Here is an 18,851-nt window from a genome sequence, read left to right as displayed (position 1 = left end):
GATGCATCTGTTATTTTTCCCTTTGTACAAGAATGAAGCCAAAATATCCCAGAAACGGCCACTGCCGTTTTGCACTGGTGATGTCATTTGGAGCCAAAGTCATGGATGTATTAAGAAAACCTGGATACAGCATGGAGGTGGGGCCCCTTTAATTCCTACAAGAGCTGCTCGGTGGCGCATAAAGCAAAAAACCCTCTATTTCCATGGTATGAAAGCACTCGGATCTTTCACATTATTGCCCATAGAGCATGCACACTAGAGACTTTCACCAGCGGAGCATCTGACTTCTGGCTTAGCACCCTGCTATTTTAAATGGCAATTAAAATATTTACAGCTCTTTTAGACTTATCAGAATCAGAATCAGAATCAGAAAAAGATTTATTGCCAGGTATAGTTAACACAATACGAGGAATTTGTTCTGGTGTTCTGGTTTCCAAATGTTATTGATCTAAATGGATAAAATCCAGATAGTAAAATGAGTCTTTGTCAAGGTTTAGATGCTCACAAAAATGTATTTTCTGATTAAGAGACGTCCCTCTCTCTCTCTCAATGTAAGTTAATGGGAAGAAGTCTATCTGGGCCCCATGGTATCACATGACGGACCAGGGCGGTGTAATTCCATCTTGGGCCACTATGAAAAGTTTGCTTCAAAGCCTGGTGCCCTTCCTGGAGCCAGACACCAGGGAGCGTCAATATGTTTTGGCTTCACTTTTGGGGAGCTGTCATGTTGTCCAACTTTTTTAAACAGTCTATGCACCAGATGCAAAATGCAAATGGCCCCATTTAGAGTCAGTTTTTGTTCTGTCTCTTCTGGGTCACTGTGGAAACATGTTGGTGCAACAAGGCAGACTCTGTGGATGAAGACCCACTTCCTATAAAATACGATAAGATATAAATGGCTATTCTTATTTTTAGGTTATTATACACTAAAGAAAACAAACTGATGATATTTTATTCCATTTCTGCCAATATATCCCCGTAAAACACAAATTTTCAGCAAATGCTCATGACTTTAGATTTGCAGACCCAAAAATATAAAATGTCTTTTTGCTGCAACATGTTTAGCATGTTTTCAACACTAAAATGGCTTCATGTGTTCAGTGCAAACAAGGGGTCAAAAAAGGTGTGGGAGCGTGTGTGTTAGGGTTGGCTTGTACAGTGCATGCATTGGCCCACATACTGGCCACGTGTGTGTGTTGATAACCTCTGCATAGGCAGGGGCAGCCAACAGAGCAGGGAGATAGCTGATGGAGGGAGGGGACTGAGGCCAGGACAGCTTCCCATCATGGGAAGTGTGTGGCCAGAGGAGTTTATAAATGCGTTCCGTTGTTTACACCTCACTCACAGTCTGATCATTTCTTAAGCTATCAACACTGCTGGGAGGAAACGTCTGGTCTGCGTCGTTAGTGCGTTTGGCTTTGTTAGAGGAAGGCTGCGCAAGATTTACAAGAAATGGACTCAGAAATCTGCTGGCCGCTCTGAAATAATTCATCACTTCTGTATTTTTTTCATTTGGCGTCAGAGGTCTGAGGAGGAACGTGTCTGCTCTCTGATCAGAGATGAACTGTATTTGAACCTGGCTAGCCAATCACAGTCATCCTCAAGCCTTACCGCTTCTTTGTGAACACTTCGGTTATCAGCACCCATGTACAGCAACGGCTACTCCCAGGTGTCCAAGTCCAGCATGCAGGCCCACAAAAAGATGCAGTACCGCTCAAAGGGCAAGAGCTGCGGCTACTACTTGCGCATTGTCTTCTTCTTCTCTTCGCTCATTCAGTCCCTCATCATTGTTAGCCTCGTGCTCTTTCTGGTCTACGGTAAATCACAGGACTCAGCGTCCATGTCGCGTATCCAGGACCTGGAGGAAAGCTTCAGCCGTCTCTCCATAGAGAATGTCGCCCTGCGGCAGCAGAGGAAGAACCTGACCAACTTACTCAACACCACCGTTACTGAGAAGGCCCGTAATGACTGGGATCTGGCCAACCTCCGTTTTGTCTCCAACATCTCAAAGATCCTCATCCAAGATTTGGACAAGAAGTTGGTGAGTTAAGCCTTTTGATTATATCGACATGTATGTTTCTGTCTCTAAACTTACTTTACCATGTAATTCTGGAAGATTTTTCACCTGTTGTGATGTTTTTGTCCCTGACAGAAATAAGAAAAACAGAAGCTTATTTCTAATTTGAGTGCACAAAAATTAAATGATAGATCAAGTCATTATTTTTATTACATAACAAGGTGGCCTTTTATGTTATATTTTACAGTTAGTTGACCTGGTGACCTAAGCAATGGTCATGTGACAGGAGAGTATGTGACTGGAGGACAATGAGGGAACTGTAAAAAGAAGGAAAACTCAAATATTTTATTCAATATCATTTACAAACAGCTCATATTTTCTTTTGAATCCGAAAATAATGAGGAAAAACAACATTTTATATAACACTTAGGCTGACATTAGCAGGCTTACGTACGATTATTTTTTATTATAATTATTACTCGTCAAAGTAGCACTTCAGTGTTGACAAGTTAAACATAATCTTGGTTTAAGACTAAAGTAAACTGAAAATGATTAGTTGTTTTCCCTGTTTGTCTACATTTCACAATTGATCTAGAACAAATGACCTAACCACTAATGGCTTTTCTTTCACTGATCTGAACAGCAACAGTGCTATAGTGAGTTGTACTTTTGCAAGAGCTCAGGAAGTTACAATATCCAGTGCAAAACGCCATGTAAGTATGACCTTTCTTTATTGAAAACCCCAAAATAACTACATTAATAAATGAAACAAATTAGTCAAAGCAGCAGCATTTAAAAAAAGATATATTGCTTCTTTTTCTTTTCTCCATTGTTGTTTTTCTGAGCAGTGTATCCTCCAGATACTTGTAACTGTGGGCTGCTGGTGGAGCGCCTGAAAGCCAGGCTTGAGCTGGTGGAGTCCAACTTCACACAGACAGGTCAGAGGATGAGGATGGAGATGGATCAGATTACCAAAGAGAGGGACAACATTAACTTGGAGGTCATCCGTCTGCGAAGGGACAAATCCACACATGAGAAGGAGGTGGACTTCTTTAGGCAAAAATGCAAAGACGACTTTGCCCTGTCCTTGAATGGCATCTCCAACGTCTCCAAGGCTTTCCTAGAGAAGATTGACTCCCTCTTCCCGGCACACATCGCCTTCCAGCTCACCTGTCCCAGACAGCGGGAACACCTGGAGCAAATCCGCACCAATTGCACCAGCCTGTCCATAGAGGTGGAGGACAAGTTCCAGCGTTACCTGAATAACGTGGGAGGACAGGTGTCAAGCATCCAGTCCGAGAACAGCCGCCTGAAGGCAGAGAACTGGCGACTGTCTGAAGACTACCGCTGGTGCAGCACGAACCGCACAGGCCTGATCCTGCAGAACAGACAGAACATGGACAAGCTTCAGCGGAAGAATGATGAGGACAAGGAGAGACTCCTGTTGGATAAGATGAGGCTGAACGGAGAAATCGATGTCCTGAAAAACAGCATCAAATATAAAAGCAGAGAGGTCGATCATATTACAGAGCAATTCAAGCAGCTCAACATGTCCTGCATGGTCAGGGTAAGAAAAAATATTAATCACTTATATTATTACATGACTAATGACACGTTTACTTTACAGTACCAAGAATAATTGTGTGAAACGTCCTGCTCCTCCCATGTTATTTCCGTTTTTTTGGGAAGGTGTTTTCCATTTTCCATCCCTTTAAAACTCTGTAATACACTACAGACACGCAGGTTATCATCAAATTGCTGTTGACTTTGATTATAAAGTCTTCGTTACATGTATGATCTGTTCACATTTGTGTAGCACTTGGGTCATTTTTACGCCCAAACTTGAGCTTTGTTGTCAATAATACTCTAAATCGCTGCAGTATCAGAAGACATATTTGCTTATGTAACACCTGTAAAAATACTCAAATACCAACAAAGCCCGGATCTTAGTGCTCTGACATCGTAATATCTTACATAAGATGAAAGAGATCAAAGCAGCCTGACAGGTTGTTGGAAATGATCCAGTTTTAGGTGCAGAGCAGGAGGGGTGAAGGGAAACTGCCTGCCAGTCAAGAGGGCAAGAGGGCACAAGGGAGAGCTGGGGAAGATTTCTGTCAGTTATATTAAAGATGGAGTCAGCAATTCTGGAGAGAGATTGTTGATATTGGAACGCGGCATCCAAAAAACTAAACCTCTCCTGTCGATGCTCTTTCAGGAGCTCAGCAATCTTTCTCTATATGCATCATCATGGCCTTTCTATTGTCCTCCACGGATGCCCGTTGTTGCTGCTTGGCCAGAATAATGTCGTGTGGCTCAGTCCAAGTCACTTTGTTTGTTTTCCATTTACCGACCCCATTGTGTATGAACACCAGTTTGTTTTTAGCATGCACACAGAAAGGGCAGCCAGCGGACTGTGATAAGATATTTGCTGATTTTCACAAAAAGAGTTTGGATTAGAATTGTTGACTGCACATTTAAATATCTGCTTTTGCTTAAGGACAAATGTAGAACCTAGACACTAACCTTTTCTGATGTCCTTCATGTTTTATGTTAATATGAAATAGTTTGATTGCATCATATAATGTTAAACTGACAGTTTAAACCAAAATCATCAAGTGTTGGAGATATTGGCCATAAAGATGTCTGCCTTCATCTCCAATATGATAAAACAAAATGGCACTCAACTTGTGATGCCCAAAGTGCCGTAAAATACATTTAAAAAAAAAAAAAAAAAATCAAAAAATCAACAGCGATGTCTCTTGCCAGAAATCATGACCTGGTTACTCAAGATAATGAGACTTTGTTGTGAGAAGTTTCATGTAGGAACTTTTTTTCTCCAACATTTACACCCATCAACTGTATCACTACACAGAAGGAAGTGTGCATCTACTGCTAGCTCACCTAGCACCTCTAATGTTACAGCTCAGCTAAGGAGGATGCAATAGATGTTTATGTCTTGTGGTGTCACAAACAACAAAAGTCATTTGTCCCACATCCTTCTGTGTTGTGATTCGGTTGGCGGGTGTAGTTTGGTAGAAAGAAAATAGTTCCTACATGAAACTGCTTTCAACAAGATCTGTGGATTATCTAGAGTTACTGGGTCATGATTTCTGGAGAAAGATACTGCTGTAGAGAATTTCAAATGTATTTTCTGGCTCTTTGAGCACCAGAAGCCAAGTGCCATATAGTTCTATCATATTAGAGAGAAAACAGACATCTCTACGGTAAGACGATAGACGATATCGCCAACATTCACCAACTCACATCAAAACAATCTAGACTGATGAAGAGCGCTATAGGTAAGAGGAATACCATATTAACTTCAGTCTCATTTTATTTCAGACAGGGTTTGGTGGAATCCCGGGAGGCCCAGCCTCTCGACCAGGCTCACCATATCAGTCTGGATTGGGCTTGTCCGGTGGTGGTGGATCCAGCTTTTCTGGTTTGGGTCAGCCTAGTAGGGTAGGGTCAGGTGGGTTGGGTTCAAACTTCGGCTCATATGGGTCCACCTACAATAAACCAGGATCAACTGGGGCAGGTAGCTCCCTTGGGTCAACATACAGTAAACCAGGATCAACTGGGGCAGGTAGCTCCCTTGGGTCAACATACAGTAAACCAGGATCAACTGGGGCAGGTTCTTCAAGTTCATCCCTCTTTTCGTCTGGGTCAAGTAGCTCTAGTGGGTCAGCATACAATAAGCCTAGCTCAACTGGGGCAGGCTCCTCAAGCACGTCCCTCTTTTCACTGGGGTCAGGTAGCTCTAGCAAGCCTAGCTCAACTGGGGCAGGTTCTTCAAGCTCGTCCCTCTTTTCGTCTGGGTCCAGTAGCTCCAGTGGGTCAGCATACAATAAGCCAGGATCAACTGGGACGGGCTCTTCAAGCTCATCAGTCTCGTCGTCTGGGTCAAGTAGTTCTAGTGGGTCATCATATAGTAAGCCAGCTTCAACTGGGGGACTTTTCTCAAGCTATGGTTCATCAAGCTCGAGCTCAAGTGGAACAGGTTCAAGTAAGCCAGCAGTGAGTGGGAAATCACCCTATGGGACATCCTTAGGGTCAAGTCCAAGCCTTAGCTCAAGTGGGATAGGCTCAAATAAGCCATCATCAACTGTGAAAAGCTCCTCCAGCTCTGGATCATCCTCTGGGTCGTCTACATCAACGAGTAAAAGTGGGTCATCTAGCTCTGGATATTCCTGGTTCGGGTTTGGAGGCAGTAATTCAGGGCAAAGTAAGTCAGGAACTGGGACAGGGAAAGGACCGTCTACTGGGAATAGTTATGGTGGAACTGGATCATCAGTTGGTGCAGGAAGAACCAGTGGACTGGGAAGTGGCCCAAGTAAGAATACTTGTCTACTGTTTATTAATCCTATTTTGGGACATTTTTTAAAACGAATACTTCAACCATAAAATGATCATTTGTATATCAATTTCTCATCCCTTGTTATGTTAAATTTGTGATGAAAACTTTTTTCTCGCATACCTCCGCAATGAACAATAAATCCAAAAACTGAGAGAATTTTATGATGATATGAAGTCCCAGGAGTCTGCATTTAACAACAGCAAAACAATACCAAAACAAACTCTCACACGACAACAACATCATACAGTATAATCCTGATCTCATTTATCCAGTCAGATACTAACTCAGTGCTTCCTAAACACATGCATTTTTGCTAAAGCCTTACTATTCAAAACACTTCTGCATATGACAAGCACGCCTAGGCAAGCACATGAATTCAAACCCTGCTCATGTATTCCAGTGAGCAGCAGTAAAATGTCTGTTTGCTGTTGTTAAACATGGACACCTTGTACTCAAATTTAACAAGATTTTTTGGGATCTTTTATTCAGTGTTCAGGGACAAACAAAGTCACAAATGCAACCTAACACAGGGTGAATAATTGCTGTACAATGATTTTGTGGGTGAAGAACTCCCCTAAGTAAAAGCAAGGTTCACCAAGATTACAAAAAACTCAACAAATTCTCATATAACTCATTGTGGTATCCAACCATACAGATAATTTTGGTTTCATTTGCTCAGGTCTTGAGAAGTCCATCTTTGATATTTATGCCTCCAAAACAAAGATGAGTTGAATGGAAATGTATGTGTGTCTTCCTGTAGAAAGATCTCTTTTTAGAAAGTGTCTTTCCTGGATACCTGACAGAGCGGTCTGTGCTTCACTCAAAGTCACAGGGGCGAAAGCAGCTGTTCTTTTTTTTTTTTTTTAATTACGCTTTGGGAAGCATAAACAAAATTTCATTTCTCCCAATTCTCATGGATGATGGATATCTCAAAACCTGGGTATTTGAAAACCTTTGAAAAAACCTATTTGAAAACGGATCTACCTGCATGGATAGATACAAAGATCATTTGGGTGAACTGAACCTTTAAACAAATATTTCATGTAATCTTTCTGCAACCATGTGTTTGTATTTAAAGTATGTTATTTGAATGCAAACTATATATTCTGATAATTCCATAACTTCATCAAACTTTTAATGAATACCTCTGATGTTTGTGGCATTTTTAGAACTTAGTAGAAATGCCAGCTGCAAAAGTTTATGTGGTATTGTAAAGGAGTTTGATTGATTGCCTCGTGGCTAAGTAATGACTTATCCCTGTTTTCTTGTGTTTAACCAACAGTCAGTGTTGCTCAGCACCTTAAAGATCTGCAGCGCCTCATCAACCCCTCTAGCCCAGAGTGAGTATTCAGTATATTTAGCTTTAGGTTGAGAGTAAATGTGAGATTGTTACTGCTGAACAATCTGTGCACACTTGCACATTTTTTTTGTCACTGTCAACACATCTCATGGAAAAAACAAAATCACCAACACATTAGTCTGTCAATACTTTAATTTCCCTTCCCTGTATGTGGCAATTAGACTCAAACTCACTGGTTACCATTGAAGGCTTTAAAATGCAAAAACAAGTCACAGATTTATTGTTTAAAAAAAAAATCTAAAACAGCTGTAGTTTCTAACACCTGTTACAGAACCAGAGGAAAGTGGGGCATTTGTTGAGGAATATTTTCAGCAGTGGATTGATACACATTTAGTGCTCTAGTTAATATTTACAGGACATTGTGGACAGGATTGACTCCAAATAAAAACTACAGTGGCCACATTTATTGTGATGAAGGATCATACCACCCAGTGCAATAGTTTGGCTCAATTATTATTATTATTATTATTATTATTATTATTATTATTATTATTATTATTATTATTATTATTATTATTATTATTATTATCATTATTGTTATTGTTATAAGTTTTGGACAAAAATTAATCTTCACAGCTCAAAGGAATAATCTGAATTAGGTTGTCGCTAGACAGATCAATTCATGGTTGTTTTTCATTTATTAGGTTTGTTGACAATAAGACAAACTATGAAACATCTTACCCATTAACAAAAAAGCTGTAAAGTTTTAAGCCTGATAAACTCATTCATCAGCATAACTTATATAACCTTTTCTCTCTCTCTTACTTTTTTACTTTTTCCAGGGAGAAACAAGATCTCTCCAGAATGTTGGGTTAGTCCATTTTAAAGGAGGTAAACCAAAACTCAAAGAGATTTATCTTCAACTGCATTTACTCCGCACACCTAAATGCAAGCCTCTCATATTGATTTAACATATTTTATACCTATAAATGTACCAAATATGATACACTGTGACAGTATTATTCAATTTGCATTTAGGAAAGTAATTTGAATATCTTTTGCACTTTAGAATGTAAAATGTGAAGTTTTCTGTTATGATTTGTATCTACGCAATATGAACAAGCACATAATGTATTTTTAGACTGTAAATAAAACCTTTGTTTGACCGTAAACACATCAACTGCGCCTGTCTCTTCTTTATAAACAAAGCTATTAAAGATATTATCCAATGCAGACGCGGAAACAATTGTTTGTTCCCGTGTGCGTCACCTATTGTGTGGCTAATTACCTATAAATGACTCCCGAGCCCCTCCTGTGATGTCTCAGGCAGGATTTACTGGCAACATGATTTAATCTCTCCAGAGTGTTTATGTTTACCTGTCAACAGGCTGACTGAGGCAGATGGGTGGAAGTTTTGAGAACACCCTTGTAAACATGCTGTTCTTAAAAACAATGTGCCATCACTTAACTGTAGAGAACACGGATATCCACAGTCTAAATAAAATCTTAATATATCTCTAATAAAGAACATATGGTAAATCATTGATAAATCATTGCTTTGTTTATCAAATGAAGAGACTGAAATTATTATATTAAAATATAAACTGGGTTATTTGTGTCCAGAACTAACTACTGTGTAATGTATGAACATTTGTGATCACGTCTGTGTCATAGTTTTCATGATATTAACATGGGTCGTTGAATTTGTTTTGCGCAAATAAGTTTGGATCAGTACAATAGCACCATTGCAGGGAAACAAACCATCACTGGAACAGACAAACATCCTGCCAGTTGCACTGGGAAAGGATGGGGTCGTACCATTAATTCAACAACCAAGTGTGTATTGTGTTTGGCGCCAATTAATAAATACAGCACTTAGAGCCAAACGAAGGGAGAGCCATTCCCGTCTAAAGGATATCCTTTGTTTAACATCAAGTGTTTTTCCACATTTGGGATGTGCAGTGTACTGCAGGGGTGGCTGTGACGATATCAAAGGTCAGCTCGGTTGGATGCTTCTGGGAGTCGTTTTATTAGACTGACTGAGACAAAGGATGTGTTAAAAAATTTCACTGGAAAATCAGCGTTATGATGCTGTCTGTGCACAAAGGTTTCCTGTCATCTCAATGAACTCTCCTGTTGACCAGTGTCATTTCTTTATTTCCCATATCCAAATGAAGCGATTTTAAATAAAACAATGGACAATGATTACTTTAACTGAATGATTACATTTTTTATTTATCTATCTATCTATATTTATCTATCTAGTTTGAGTTTAACATACTTTTTCTCTTTAATTAGAAAAAATATGTGTATATGTGGAAACACAAAACAAAAATGACCATTAAATAATGGTACGCGTAAACAACAGACTTTCAATGAGCAACGTAAATGAACATTTTATGTTTGAGACGAAGCGGAAAGAAGCACTTGGCCTGCCTCTATATTGTAATCCATCAGAACTCAATCTTATAAACTAACTCTCAAGTGATCAAGTTATCTGTTCATGCTCTAACAACACAAACCAATCAAGAATGTAAAAAGAAAAAAAACCCAATAATATCATGATGAGTGGCCTTACGCTCACCTTTCTTATTTCTGTACTGCAAAATATACTTTTTGTACATCTTTTAAACCTGACTAATATGTTTTGTTTTGATTTCCTCCTCCGGTCCCACAAATACGTGCACATTCGTTTACAGATATGTGCAAGCGCGACATTGTTTCAAATAAAATCTTCCTCTTAAGATCAAGAACCGGGTGTACTGTATCAGCTTGTTATCATGCAGAACAAAGGACCAAAGAGGAGGTTTGACATGTACCTCAACATAAATGACTTTTAACATTGTTGACATGATCATTTAGCAATGACAAACACTTCCAAAAAATGTGTGATTTTCTCATATAAGCTCAACTACTTTAGCCAACACTGAATACTGTCTAACAGGCTTCCAACAACATCATTGGTTAGTCTATCCATACTTGTCCATATTTTTCAAGTAGGTCATTATTCAGTCCACGTGTGCCACTAAGATCATGATCATCTTAAGGCTAAATGACAGATTATCAAACAGATCACTGGCTGCTCTGTAGGGATTTTGACTCTGAGCATTGCAAACAGCACTGATGAAGACTTGGGGCTACTGCGTCTCATTTTGCCCGGCCACCTCCCTCTTCATCCTGATACAGGAAAGAGAACGGGTGCTTATGATTACGACCTCCTTCCTCACCTGGGGTTGCAGGGTTGTGACCTCTTTTGTCTGTTTCTGCTAATGTTCCCTCTTAACTGTGACTTCTAATTGCATTTCCTATCCCCCTCAGTCCCACCGCTGCTCAGGCTGGTAAAGACATCAGGGGGCAAAACCCTTTCTCTTGTGCAGATCGTTTTGAGGAGGGGGGCTGGTAATCGCTGGAAACAGCTGGGAGGGAAAATGTACCCAAGCACTGACGTCCTTTTGCGCAACTGTGACTTTCACCTTGACCTCTTGCAGCAGAGGAGTTATGGAAAGGAAAACACGGGTGAGTTTAACTGCTTAAAGAGGATGTGTTTGACTTCATGTAACCCGTGTTAGAAGACCTCATAGAGCCTCAGTTTTATGGGCAAATCCTGCATTCCTAAAGTTTCACACGTAATGTCAGCATAACAAAATACTACAGATACAGCTTCTCCTAGGCAACTGCAGCACCTAAACATAAAGCTTTGCATTAACCCTTTGAAACCTGAGCAAATGTAAGTGATTTCTGTTAAAACATAGGGGAAATTCTACAAGCAGCTTACAAGACATGGCCTAAAAATTACCTAGAAAAAGTGCTGAAAATAAAATGTATATGTGAATTTAATTTATTATATTTTTCTGTAACATCATTTGTAATATATAATTATGATGATTATAAATATTTTTTTCTAAAAATGTTTGCCTCTTTTTTTAAAGCTTATTTTTATTTTTTATTTTTCTTGCAAGTATGTTTTATTGTATTACAGTATGCTCAAATCAAATGTTCAAAAAATATTAGCAACTAAGTTACAAAATATCCAGTTTGTTCATAAAAGTAAATGTTTGCGTACCTATTAATTTCAGGGGAAATGCTATGGGAGCTACGACTCCCCAGATACATTTTGGCAAGAAACATCAGGTGGAAGATAAGGATTTTGCTGGTTTTACCATTTTTGCTAAATCTGAAGCTAATCACACAAACTAGTGGTCCAGTCAGTTGGAGGACTAGGCCAAAACTTTGTTGCATGTGTAGAATAATTCCAACCAACCTGATCAGTTAGGACTGATTGTATAATATATGTATCTGCTGTATGAATAATACAAGACAAGTTCTCTGCCAGGAAGATGGCTGTGGGAATGTGTGTGTGTGTGTGCGTGCGTGTGTGTACGTGTGCGTGCATGCGTGTGACTGTGCAGCTAATCACACAAACTAGTGGACCAGTCAGCCTGTTATTTTCTGTGCACAGTAATGATTTCATGCTCAATGACCTCTCGTGGTTGTGGTGATTTACAGTTGTTAAAAAACCTGTTTTATTGACTGTTTCGTGCCATAATTGACTGCTGACTCCCTACTTCTGCGAACCAGCTGGTAGATGCCATATGTTTTCTGGAAATAGGCCAAAACAAAACAAGGTTAGCTTTCGGCTGCCACACATCCTCATATCATAGTGGGAGCATTTCAGGGAATGAATCCGAAACGAGAGGCTTTACAGAGGACATTTTTTCTCAAGTGTCATTTGTTGTAAACATGGTGGAGGTCATGAACTGAGTTGCTGTAAGCCCAGACCAGCTGCAACACTGTCCTATTTATCTATGTCATTGATTATCCATCACATACCGAGAGCCTTACTGGTGTTACACTGCAGGCAAGGATATAGAGAAGATTACGAATCATCTAGTCTGCTAAGAGAGAGCTATAGAGCTAAAGCCACTGCAGTTATTTAGGTACAATCCCTCATTCCTGCTAATGCTAAGAGACGTCAGTGTAAACTCCCATTATTATTATATATTACGCATTAACTCTCATTAGGTGACGGGAGAAACCTGGCTCAGCAGGAGGATGTCCCCTGTCTGACCCCATGATGATAAATATTTGCTCATAATGAATAAAAGTCACTTTTTTTGTGGTGCCAAAATGTAATCTGTTTTCTGGTTCCTAACAAATGATAGAGGTTATCAGTCGTCTTTGTATTTTGAGTGAAATAGAAAGTGACACCAAGAGAAGTGGAAAATCCCAAATTTATTTCATAAGTCAGTAATGATTTTGTAAATCCCCAGAGGTCCCTTTAGGTCAACTGACCCCAGCCCCAGGGCTGCTCTGATGCAAATAGTGAAATACTTTTCATTTGTCTTTGTATCCATTTTCAACAAAACTCTACAGTAATAGACATTTATAGAGCTTTTTTTTGTCATTTTGTTTTCTGCATTCTGATGAGCTCTGACCATATATTTGCCATTTTATGGGTGCATGATTGTTTTTTGTTATCTGTGTTGCCCGAACAGAGAGCTTTTTATATGTTGTATGTGTGCATTTGTAAATAGGAACACAGCATCTCAGTCAAGTCCCCAGGAGGTGCGCTGGGCTTTGAAGCCAATTTTTGTTGTGGCCAAAACAATAGAATAACATCCATCTTGTGATGCCATGTGTCCCGAAAAACGATCCTATAAAGCATATAAAGGGGGCACAAGCAACTTTCGCAGGCCAGTCGAGCAACTAACTGCCACTGGCCAAGCAGCTAACTTCAGGATTAGCCCTCGACTAATAAAATGATTAATCTTGCGGCTCTTCCAGACTTGCCAAATGTTGTCAGACTGAACGTATCAAATCCTGACAGTGAAACAAGGCATTTCATGAAGGTTGTGACACAGAAGAAACATATCCAATTAATTTTAGACATATCTTTAACAATGTTAGACTATGGGAAAAAGTATTTTTGGCCCAAATGGCATCACATGATGGACCTGGAAGATGCATTTCCACTGTTTGGCCACTATGTCAAATTAGCTCTCTATTTTAGGGCCCTTCCTGAGACGAAGTCGTGAATCCTATGATAGAAAAGGCCTGACCTGGGCAAGTAGGGGAGTTTTGTTGTTTGTTTTTTTTTAACCTTAACACCTACTATTGAGTACTCGTTGACTTTGTTGGTTACATTGTTTATGTTAAGGCAAGAGGAGCAGGACTATCTGGGGTTAGGTTGAGAGCGTCAGTGTAAGCCAATCAGAGGCAGAGTAGGGCAGATTAAGACAAGTAGTTCCTTCGCTGTCCTAGGAAATGCTAATTTCCTTCCTGGAGCCCAGCTGCCAAACAGCTACATTCATAGAAATGCCCTCCAACACAGCATCCAGTTCTCTTTCTATATCCATGATCTTTGGCAATAAATTAGCATTAAACATAACTCCCTTTTTTCCTGTTAAACAATTCTTTTTAGGAGTTTTTTCTGATTTGAATCAAGGGCTATATGCTGTAAATGTAATAATCACATATGAGACTAAGATTTGTGATTTCCAGACCTTATAAATAAAGTTCCCCTGTCCTGAAAGTGGGTGTCTTGGGCAAGAGAAGATGAATTTTTTTATCCTAAGGTCCACAGCTCATGTCAGAACAGATATATAACAGTGTTTAAATTATAACGTTAGGGTTATAATAATGTAGTTAAACATTTGAATAATGTGACAGAGCAGCCTGTTTCTAACCTGGTGGCATTAAATTGTCTACTGCTACCATCTAGTGTTTATAGCAGTGTATTGCCATACTGGATTTGGAGAGAAATTTTGTAAATATAATATTAAGCTTCCTTCTTGCTCTGCTTCTTCATACAGGTTTAAAACATGTACTCATTTTTGAAGCAGTGAGTTAATTTCACTCTAAATTTATTATTATGAGTCACGGTGAATTCATTGGATAATCATATGATCTTTCTGCAAAAAAAAAAAAAAATCTGAATTCAGAGTAAGTGAAAGCTTTTGAATGTGGAGCAATATTGTGTTTCCATTTTTACCAAATAGTGTATTATCTTGTAGAATCTGATGTAAAGGAGGTTAATCAGCAGACAATTTTTTAAAGGATTTAATTGTTTTTTTCCTCTTTCAGACCTCAGTTTACATTTCAATCCAGTCCAGTCACTGTTCTCGTCTCTCCTGTCTGTCTTCACTGCTCAGTGTGCTTGAAGCAGCTAAACACTTTCTCCCAGCAGACAAGTCTGAGGGAGAACATGTCCATGTCCCGACATGACAGTGAGAAACTGTGACAGGCAGACAGACATGCCTTTGGGTGCTGGCCCCAGCAGAAGGTGTGAATGAATAATTGATCCCAAGAAATCAAATTAGTGTCTCTTTGACCCTGTTGGGCAAAACGTTTCCACACAAGAGTTTTTATTCATATTGTTGCTGCAAAATGACGCATGCACATTTAAATACAACACCATATGGTATTATAAATATGCTCTTGTTAAACTCTCCTAGCTGTTTACCTTTCAAAGAGTTTATTTAAGAATCAGCTGTGGAGAGGGGCCGACTGACACAGCATGTTTACGGGGCTTGTTTATAGAGTAATTTATTTAGACATGTATAGTGTGTTCTGAGAAAAACAGAAATTGAACAGCTATGGCTCTACCTCTCAGAGCTAATAAGATATTACAAATATGGGTTACTGAAGATACTACTTATTTATGTTAATTCTGTCTGTTTAAGTTACTTGAAGGCTGAATAAATAAACAAATATAGCAGAAAAACTGTCCCCAGAGGCCGAAAAAAAAACGCCCATAATCCCTGCATGTCAGTTAGATTTGGCAATTTAATTAGTGTGACATTTGCTGGATAATTTGCATCACTGAAGTGGAGATGTTAGAAACTGTGTTAGTTTAATTTTTTTTTAGAAATACACTTGTGTTGATGTTAATGATAATGCCCCTCTGAACATTAATGCACTGGTCTGTCCTACAGGTGTATGTATTTATTACTGTTGTGGAATAATAATTTTTATATTCTTATATGTTATTATTAATGTAACATAAAATTCTCATATTTTTATTTCATGTGCAGTATATTCCACACCCTGAGACAACAGATAGTTTTGTGCTATATCTGGTGTAAAACATATATTGTACAATGTCCCTGTTTTAAATAAATCAGTAGGTCCTAAGTTAAATTATAAGGTAGGCTATAGCCTATTATATCAGTTAAATTAATAATTTGACATCTTTGGGATATATTCGTATTTGCTTTCTTGCCAAGAGTTAGATGAGGAGATACCACTCATATTATTTTCACCGCTTGCATGTGGGCTGCGTTACGGCTCCGCTGCGGTTTTGCTCGCAGTTTCTCACCTCCATAATTAGCTTCTCCTCGTCCCTGTTGTCAGTAGTGACCTCTGAAAACCTCTGACCTATTGGATCCAGGCCTGGATCCTCTCATTCTTGACATTTTGTTGATGTAGTTACGTGAAATACGATCAGACGTAAACACGAAGTGTTTTATTCTGAAAATTGATGTGATGTTTTGATGTTGAGTCGCTGTCTGACTTCCTGTTTGCTCTCTGCGTAATTCGGCTACATTGATGGGAAGTGCACCGGCGTCTGCAAAAAAAAGTCCAGAGTTTTTGATGTCTATTGTCAAGTTTGCAGAAATGAAACTTCTCCTGCATTGTCAGAACTACAGAGGCCGTTACAAACAAGAAATGGCCCCATCTAGAGCCAGTGTTGTTTTGTCTGTCCTGGGCTACTGTAGAAGCAACATGGCAGGATCGGTGGAAAAGGGACCTGCTCCGTATGTTATTTTCAGGTGATTAGACGCCTATAAAGACACTGTCAGGAATATGCTATTCAGTTTCTGCCAGCTGTTGCCCTTAAATCCTGCACACTGGACCTGTATATGTTATACTACAGCTGGCAGCTGGTTTGCATTAAACAGAGGGAAACAGCTAGCTTGGCTTAGCTGAACGAAACCCGCCTAACAGCAACTCTAAAGCCTACTGCAGATATGGTAGATACAGTGGGTTATGTGCTGAGTTATGCCTTGTATTATGTCTTTTTTTGTTACATTTGAGCAGAGCCAAGCTAACTTCATCCTGTTTCTAGTTTTTATGCTAAGTCAAGCTAACAGTTTCCTGGTTGTAGCGTCATATTAGTTTCCAGCCCAACAGGTATGGCGACTGCACTTCAAACCGAGCTCGGCTCTGGTACATTTTGTTTTAATTTGTACATAAACGGAAGTAACAACATTTGGCTTTATGAGGGTTTATGTGACTAACAAGAAACTATGTGTTTCTTGGTGGGCGCAGTGACTTCCTGGGGTTTCTGGTAGTTTCCTCATTTCTTCCTGTCGTGTCGGGCACGCCCGCCACAGCTGTCATCAGACTGCTGAGCAGGGAGCTGCCATGTTTCTGTGCCAGGGGCAGCCGCTCTTTCACCGTCACTTATTTAATATGAAAAACAATATCATTCTCAGATATCAGTTTTTGGTGGCATAAATAGATTTCCATACTGTACAAGTCCTGTTTTTATTATTGTTAGAAATTTCAAACACACTCCAAAAACATCATATATTTTTCGACAAATCATAGTGATGCTGCATCTACCTGTGTGAAGGCATGGATGGATATGTAGCAGTGACTTAAGGTAGTTACAAAAGGCCCAAGTGCTCGCTACTTACTAGTTATGAAGCACACACACACACACTATTAGGCATAAATATTTTATTTTAGGAAGCCTTGCTTCCTTCTCCTGCTTTTTGTTTCTCTTGTCTTTCTTTACAGATGTTTTTTTTTTGTTTGAAAGGCCTGACTGCTCGCTTGGCTTGGAGATGTTCTCATCACATCAGTCTTGACCGTGGATACAACTATGAAGAAAACTGGAAACATCATTGAAGTTGCAGCTGTTTTTTTCCATGTAAGTGGCTCAGTGGTTCATGAAGCAAAAAATGTAACTCCCAGGCATTAAATTACCCAGATTCTCTGCATCCTGAGGCCCATAGAGCAAGTGCACTAGCATTTGTTTTAACCCCGTGTCCAAATCACTTGGCCTAGGGCTCGCTCACACTTTTAGGACATATGTATTTAAATAAGGGATATGAATGTTATTTTGTGCAATTAATGTACCTAAACAGATATATCTGTTGATTTACACACTTCTCTTTCACAGTTTGAGTCTATGGGCCCTACGGCATCATGTGGCATACCCAGAAGTTATAATTCTATCTGTTGGCAACACCTGTATGTCAAATTGGCTCCACAGCTCGGTGCTGTGCCTAAGGGCTTGGTCTTTTCTATAGACTGTATAAATGGTTTGTAGACTTGCCATTTTGAAGCCTCAAGTTTCAACTCTCTATCTTGTTTTTTTTTTGGAACCAGAAGTGACCAAATTTGGACTAGATGTTGGAGCCGTTGAGGAGCGAGGGGTAGATCTGACTCACAGACTGTGGTGATGGCTTGTAGACAGCCTGTCAGTCAAAGTAGCCCGTAACCCCCCTGCCCCCTGTACAGTTGTCACGAATAGTTGAATTAGCAACAGAGATGTAAAGTGTTTTTTTTTTTGTACCAGGCTGTATATTTTTGCTGTAAAGTTGGGCATTTTAACAAGGCGGTAGAAGGGGATCTACACTGTTTTGGAGCCAGCCTCAAGTGGCCAGTAGAGGAACTGCAGTTTTTGGCTCTTCCACTTTGCCTTAATTTTTCAGTCCTAGATATTGCCAGTTGGAAATTATGCATTATATTACATTATATTATATTGTTTTTTACTGTTTATGTTAAATAAGAATATAGTTTTGTTATGGAGAGCATAGAGTGTGGATACTCAACTCGCTTTGCTTTGTAGCCACTGACAAGATGATAAAATGACAAGAGGCCAGGGGCCAGTCGCAGCAGCCCCATACATGGACATTTTGGGCGTTTCCAGGATTTAAGGACAGTAGTCTAGTCTAGTATTTCACAATGTTTCTAGTATGTTAGGACATTTCTAGGATTTTAGGATGCATCAAGGATTTTTAGACATTAGGGGGGTGCAAGGGATCCTCCACTGGCACTTTTTTGATAAACAAGCTCTATTTTGATGCAGTTTTACGCACTTTGGCACCTTATGTGTACTCTATGTACTCTATGTAAACAGTGTGAATCACTTTATTTTTTATTGCGAATTAGAAAATGTTTGGGGGGCCCAGAATTGACCTGTGAGCCGTAAGTTCAATATCCCA

General features: G+C 39.5%; 2 protein-coding genes across 6 annotated transcripts in view; both read left to right on the top strand.

Annotated features, from left to right (window-relative positions):
• Positions 1–18,851, top strand: part of LOC121951596 (anoctamin-8-like) — a 58,898-nt gene that overhangs the window by 17,110 nt on the left and 22,937 nt on the right. For 2 of the 4 annotated variants that reach the window (XM_088085261.1, XM_088085259.1), the window contains exons 3-4: positions 10,993–11,190; positions 17,441–17,551. The gene's annotated coding sequence lies outside the window, so the exon portion shown is untranslated. Of the gene's footprint in view, positions 1–10,992; positions 11,191–16,309; positions 16,446–17,440; positions 17,552–18,851 lie in introns of those variants that run through there. The other 2 variants (XM_042497980.2, XM_088085260.1) reach the window with 2 other exon arrangements.
• Positions 1,336–8,850, top strand: plvapa (plasmalemma vesicle associated protein a). 2 transcript variants are annotated; one of them, XM_088085262.1, is made up of 7 exons: positions 1,336–2,041; positions 2,661–2,730; positions 2,866–3,584; positions 5,360–5,603; positions 5,652–6,350; positions 7,657–7,714; positions 8,517–8,850. In XM_088085262.1, the coding sequence occupies exons 1-7, from the start codon at positions 1,646–1,648 to the stop codon at positions 8,548–8,550; spliced, it is 2,220 nt and encodes a 739-aa protein (XP_087941388.1). In that variant the 5' UTR covers positions 1,336–1,645; the 3' UTR covers positions 8,551–8,850. The 2 variants fall into 2 exon arrangements, with proteins under 2 accessions (XP_087941388.1, XP_042353610.2); XM_042497676.2 differs by having other exon boundaries at positions 5,360–6,350.

The sequence above is a fragment of the Plectropomus leopardus genome, chromosome 12, assembly GCF_026936395.1.
Source record: "Plectropomus leopardus strain MGB_pleo_1.0 chromosome 12, ASM2693639v1, whole genome shotgun sequence".
In the NCBI taxonomy this organism is placed as follows: domain Eukaryota; kingdom Metazoa; phylum Chordata; class Actinopteri; order Perciformes; family Serranidae; genus Plectropomus; species Plectropomus leopardus.
The sequence above is the reverse complement of the archived record's forward strand: the minus strand, read 5'-3'. Positions and strand labels throughout refer to the sequence as shown.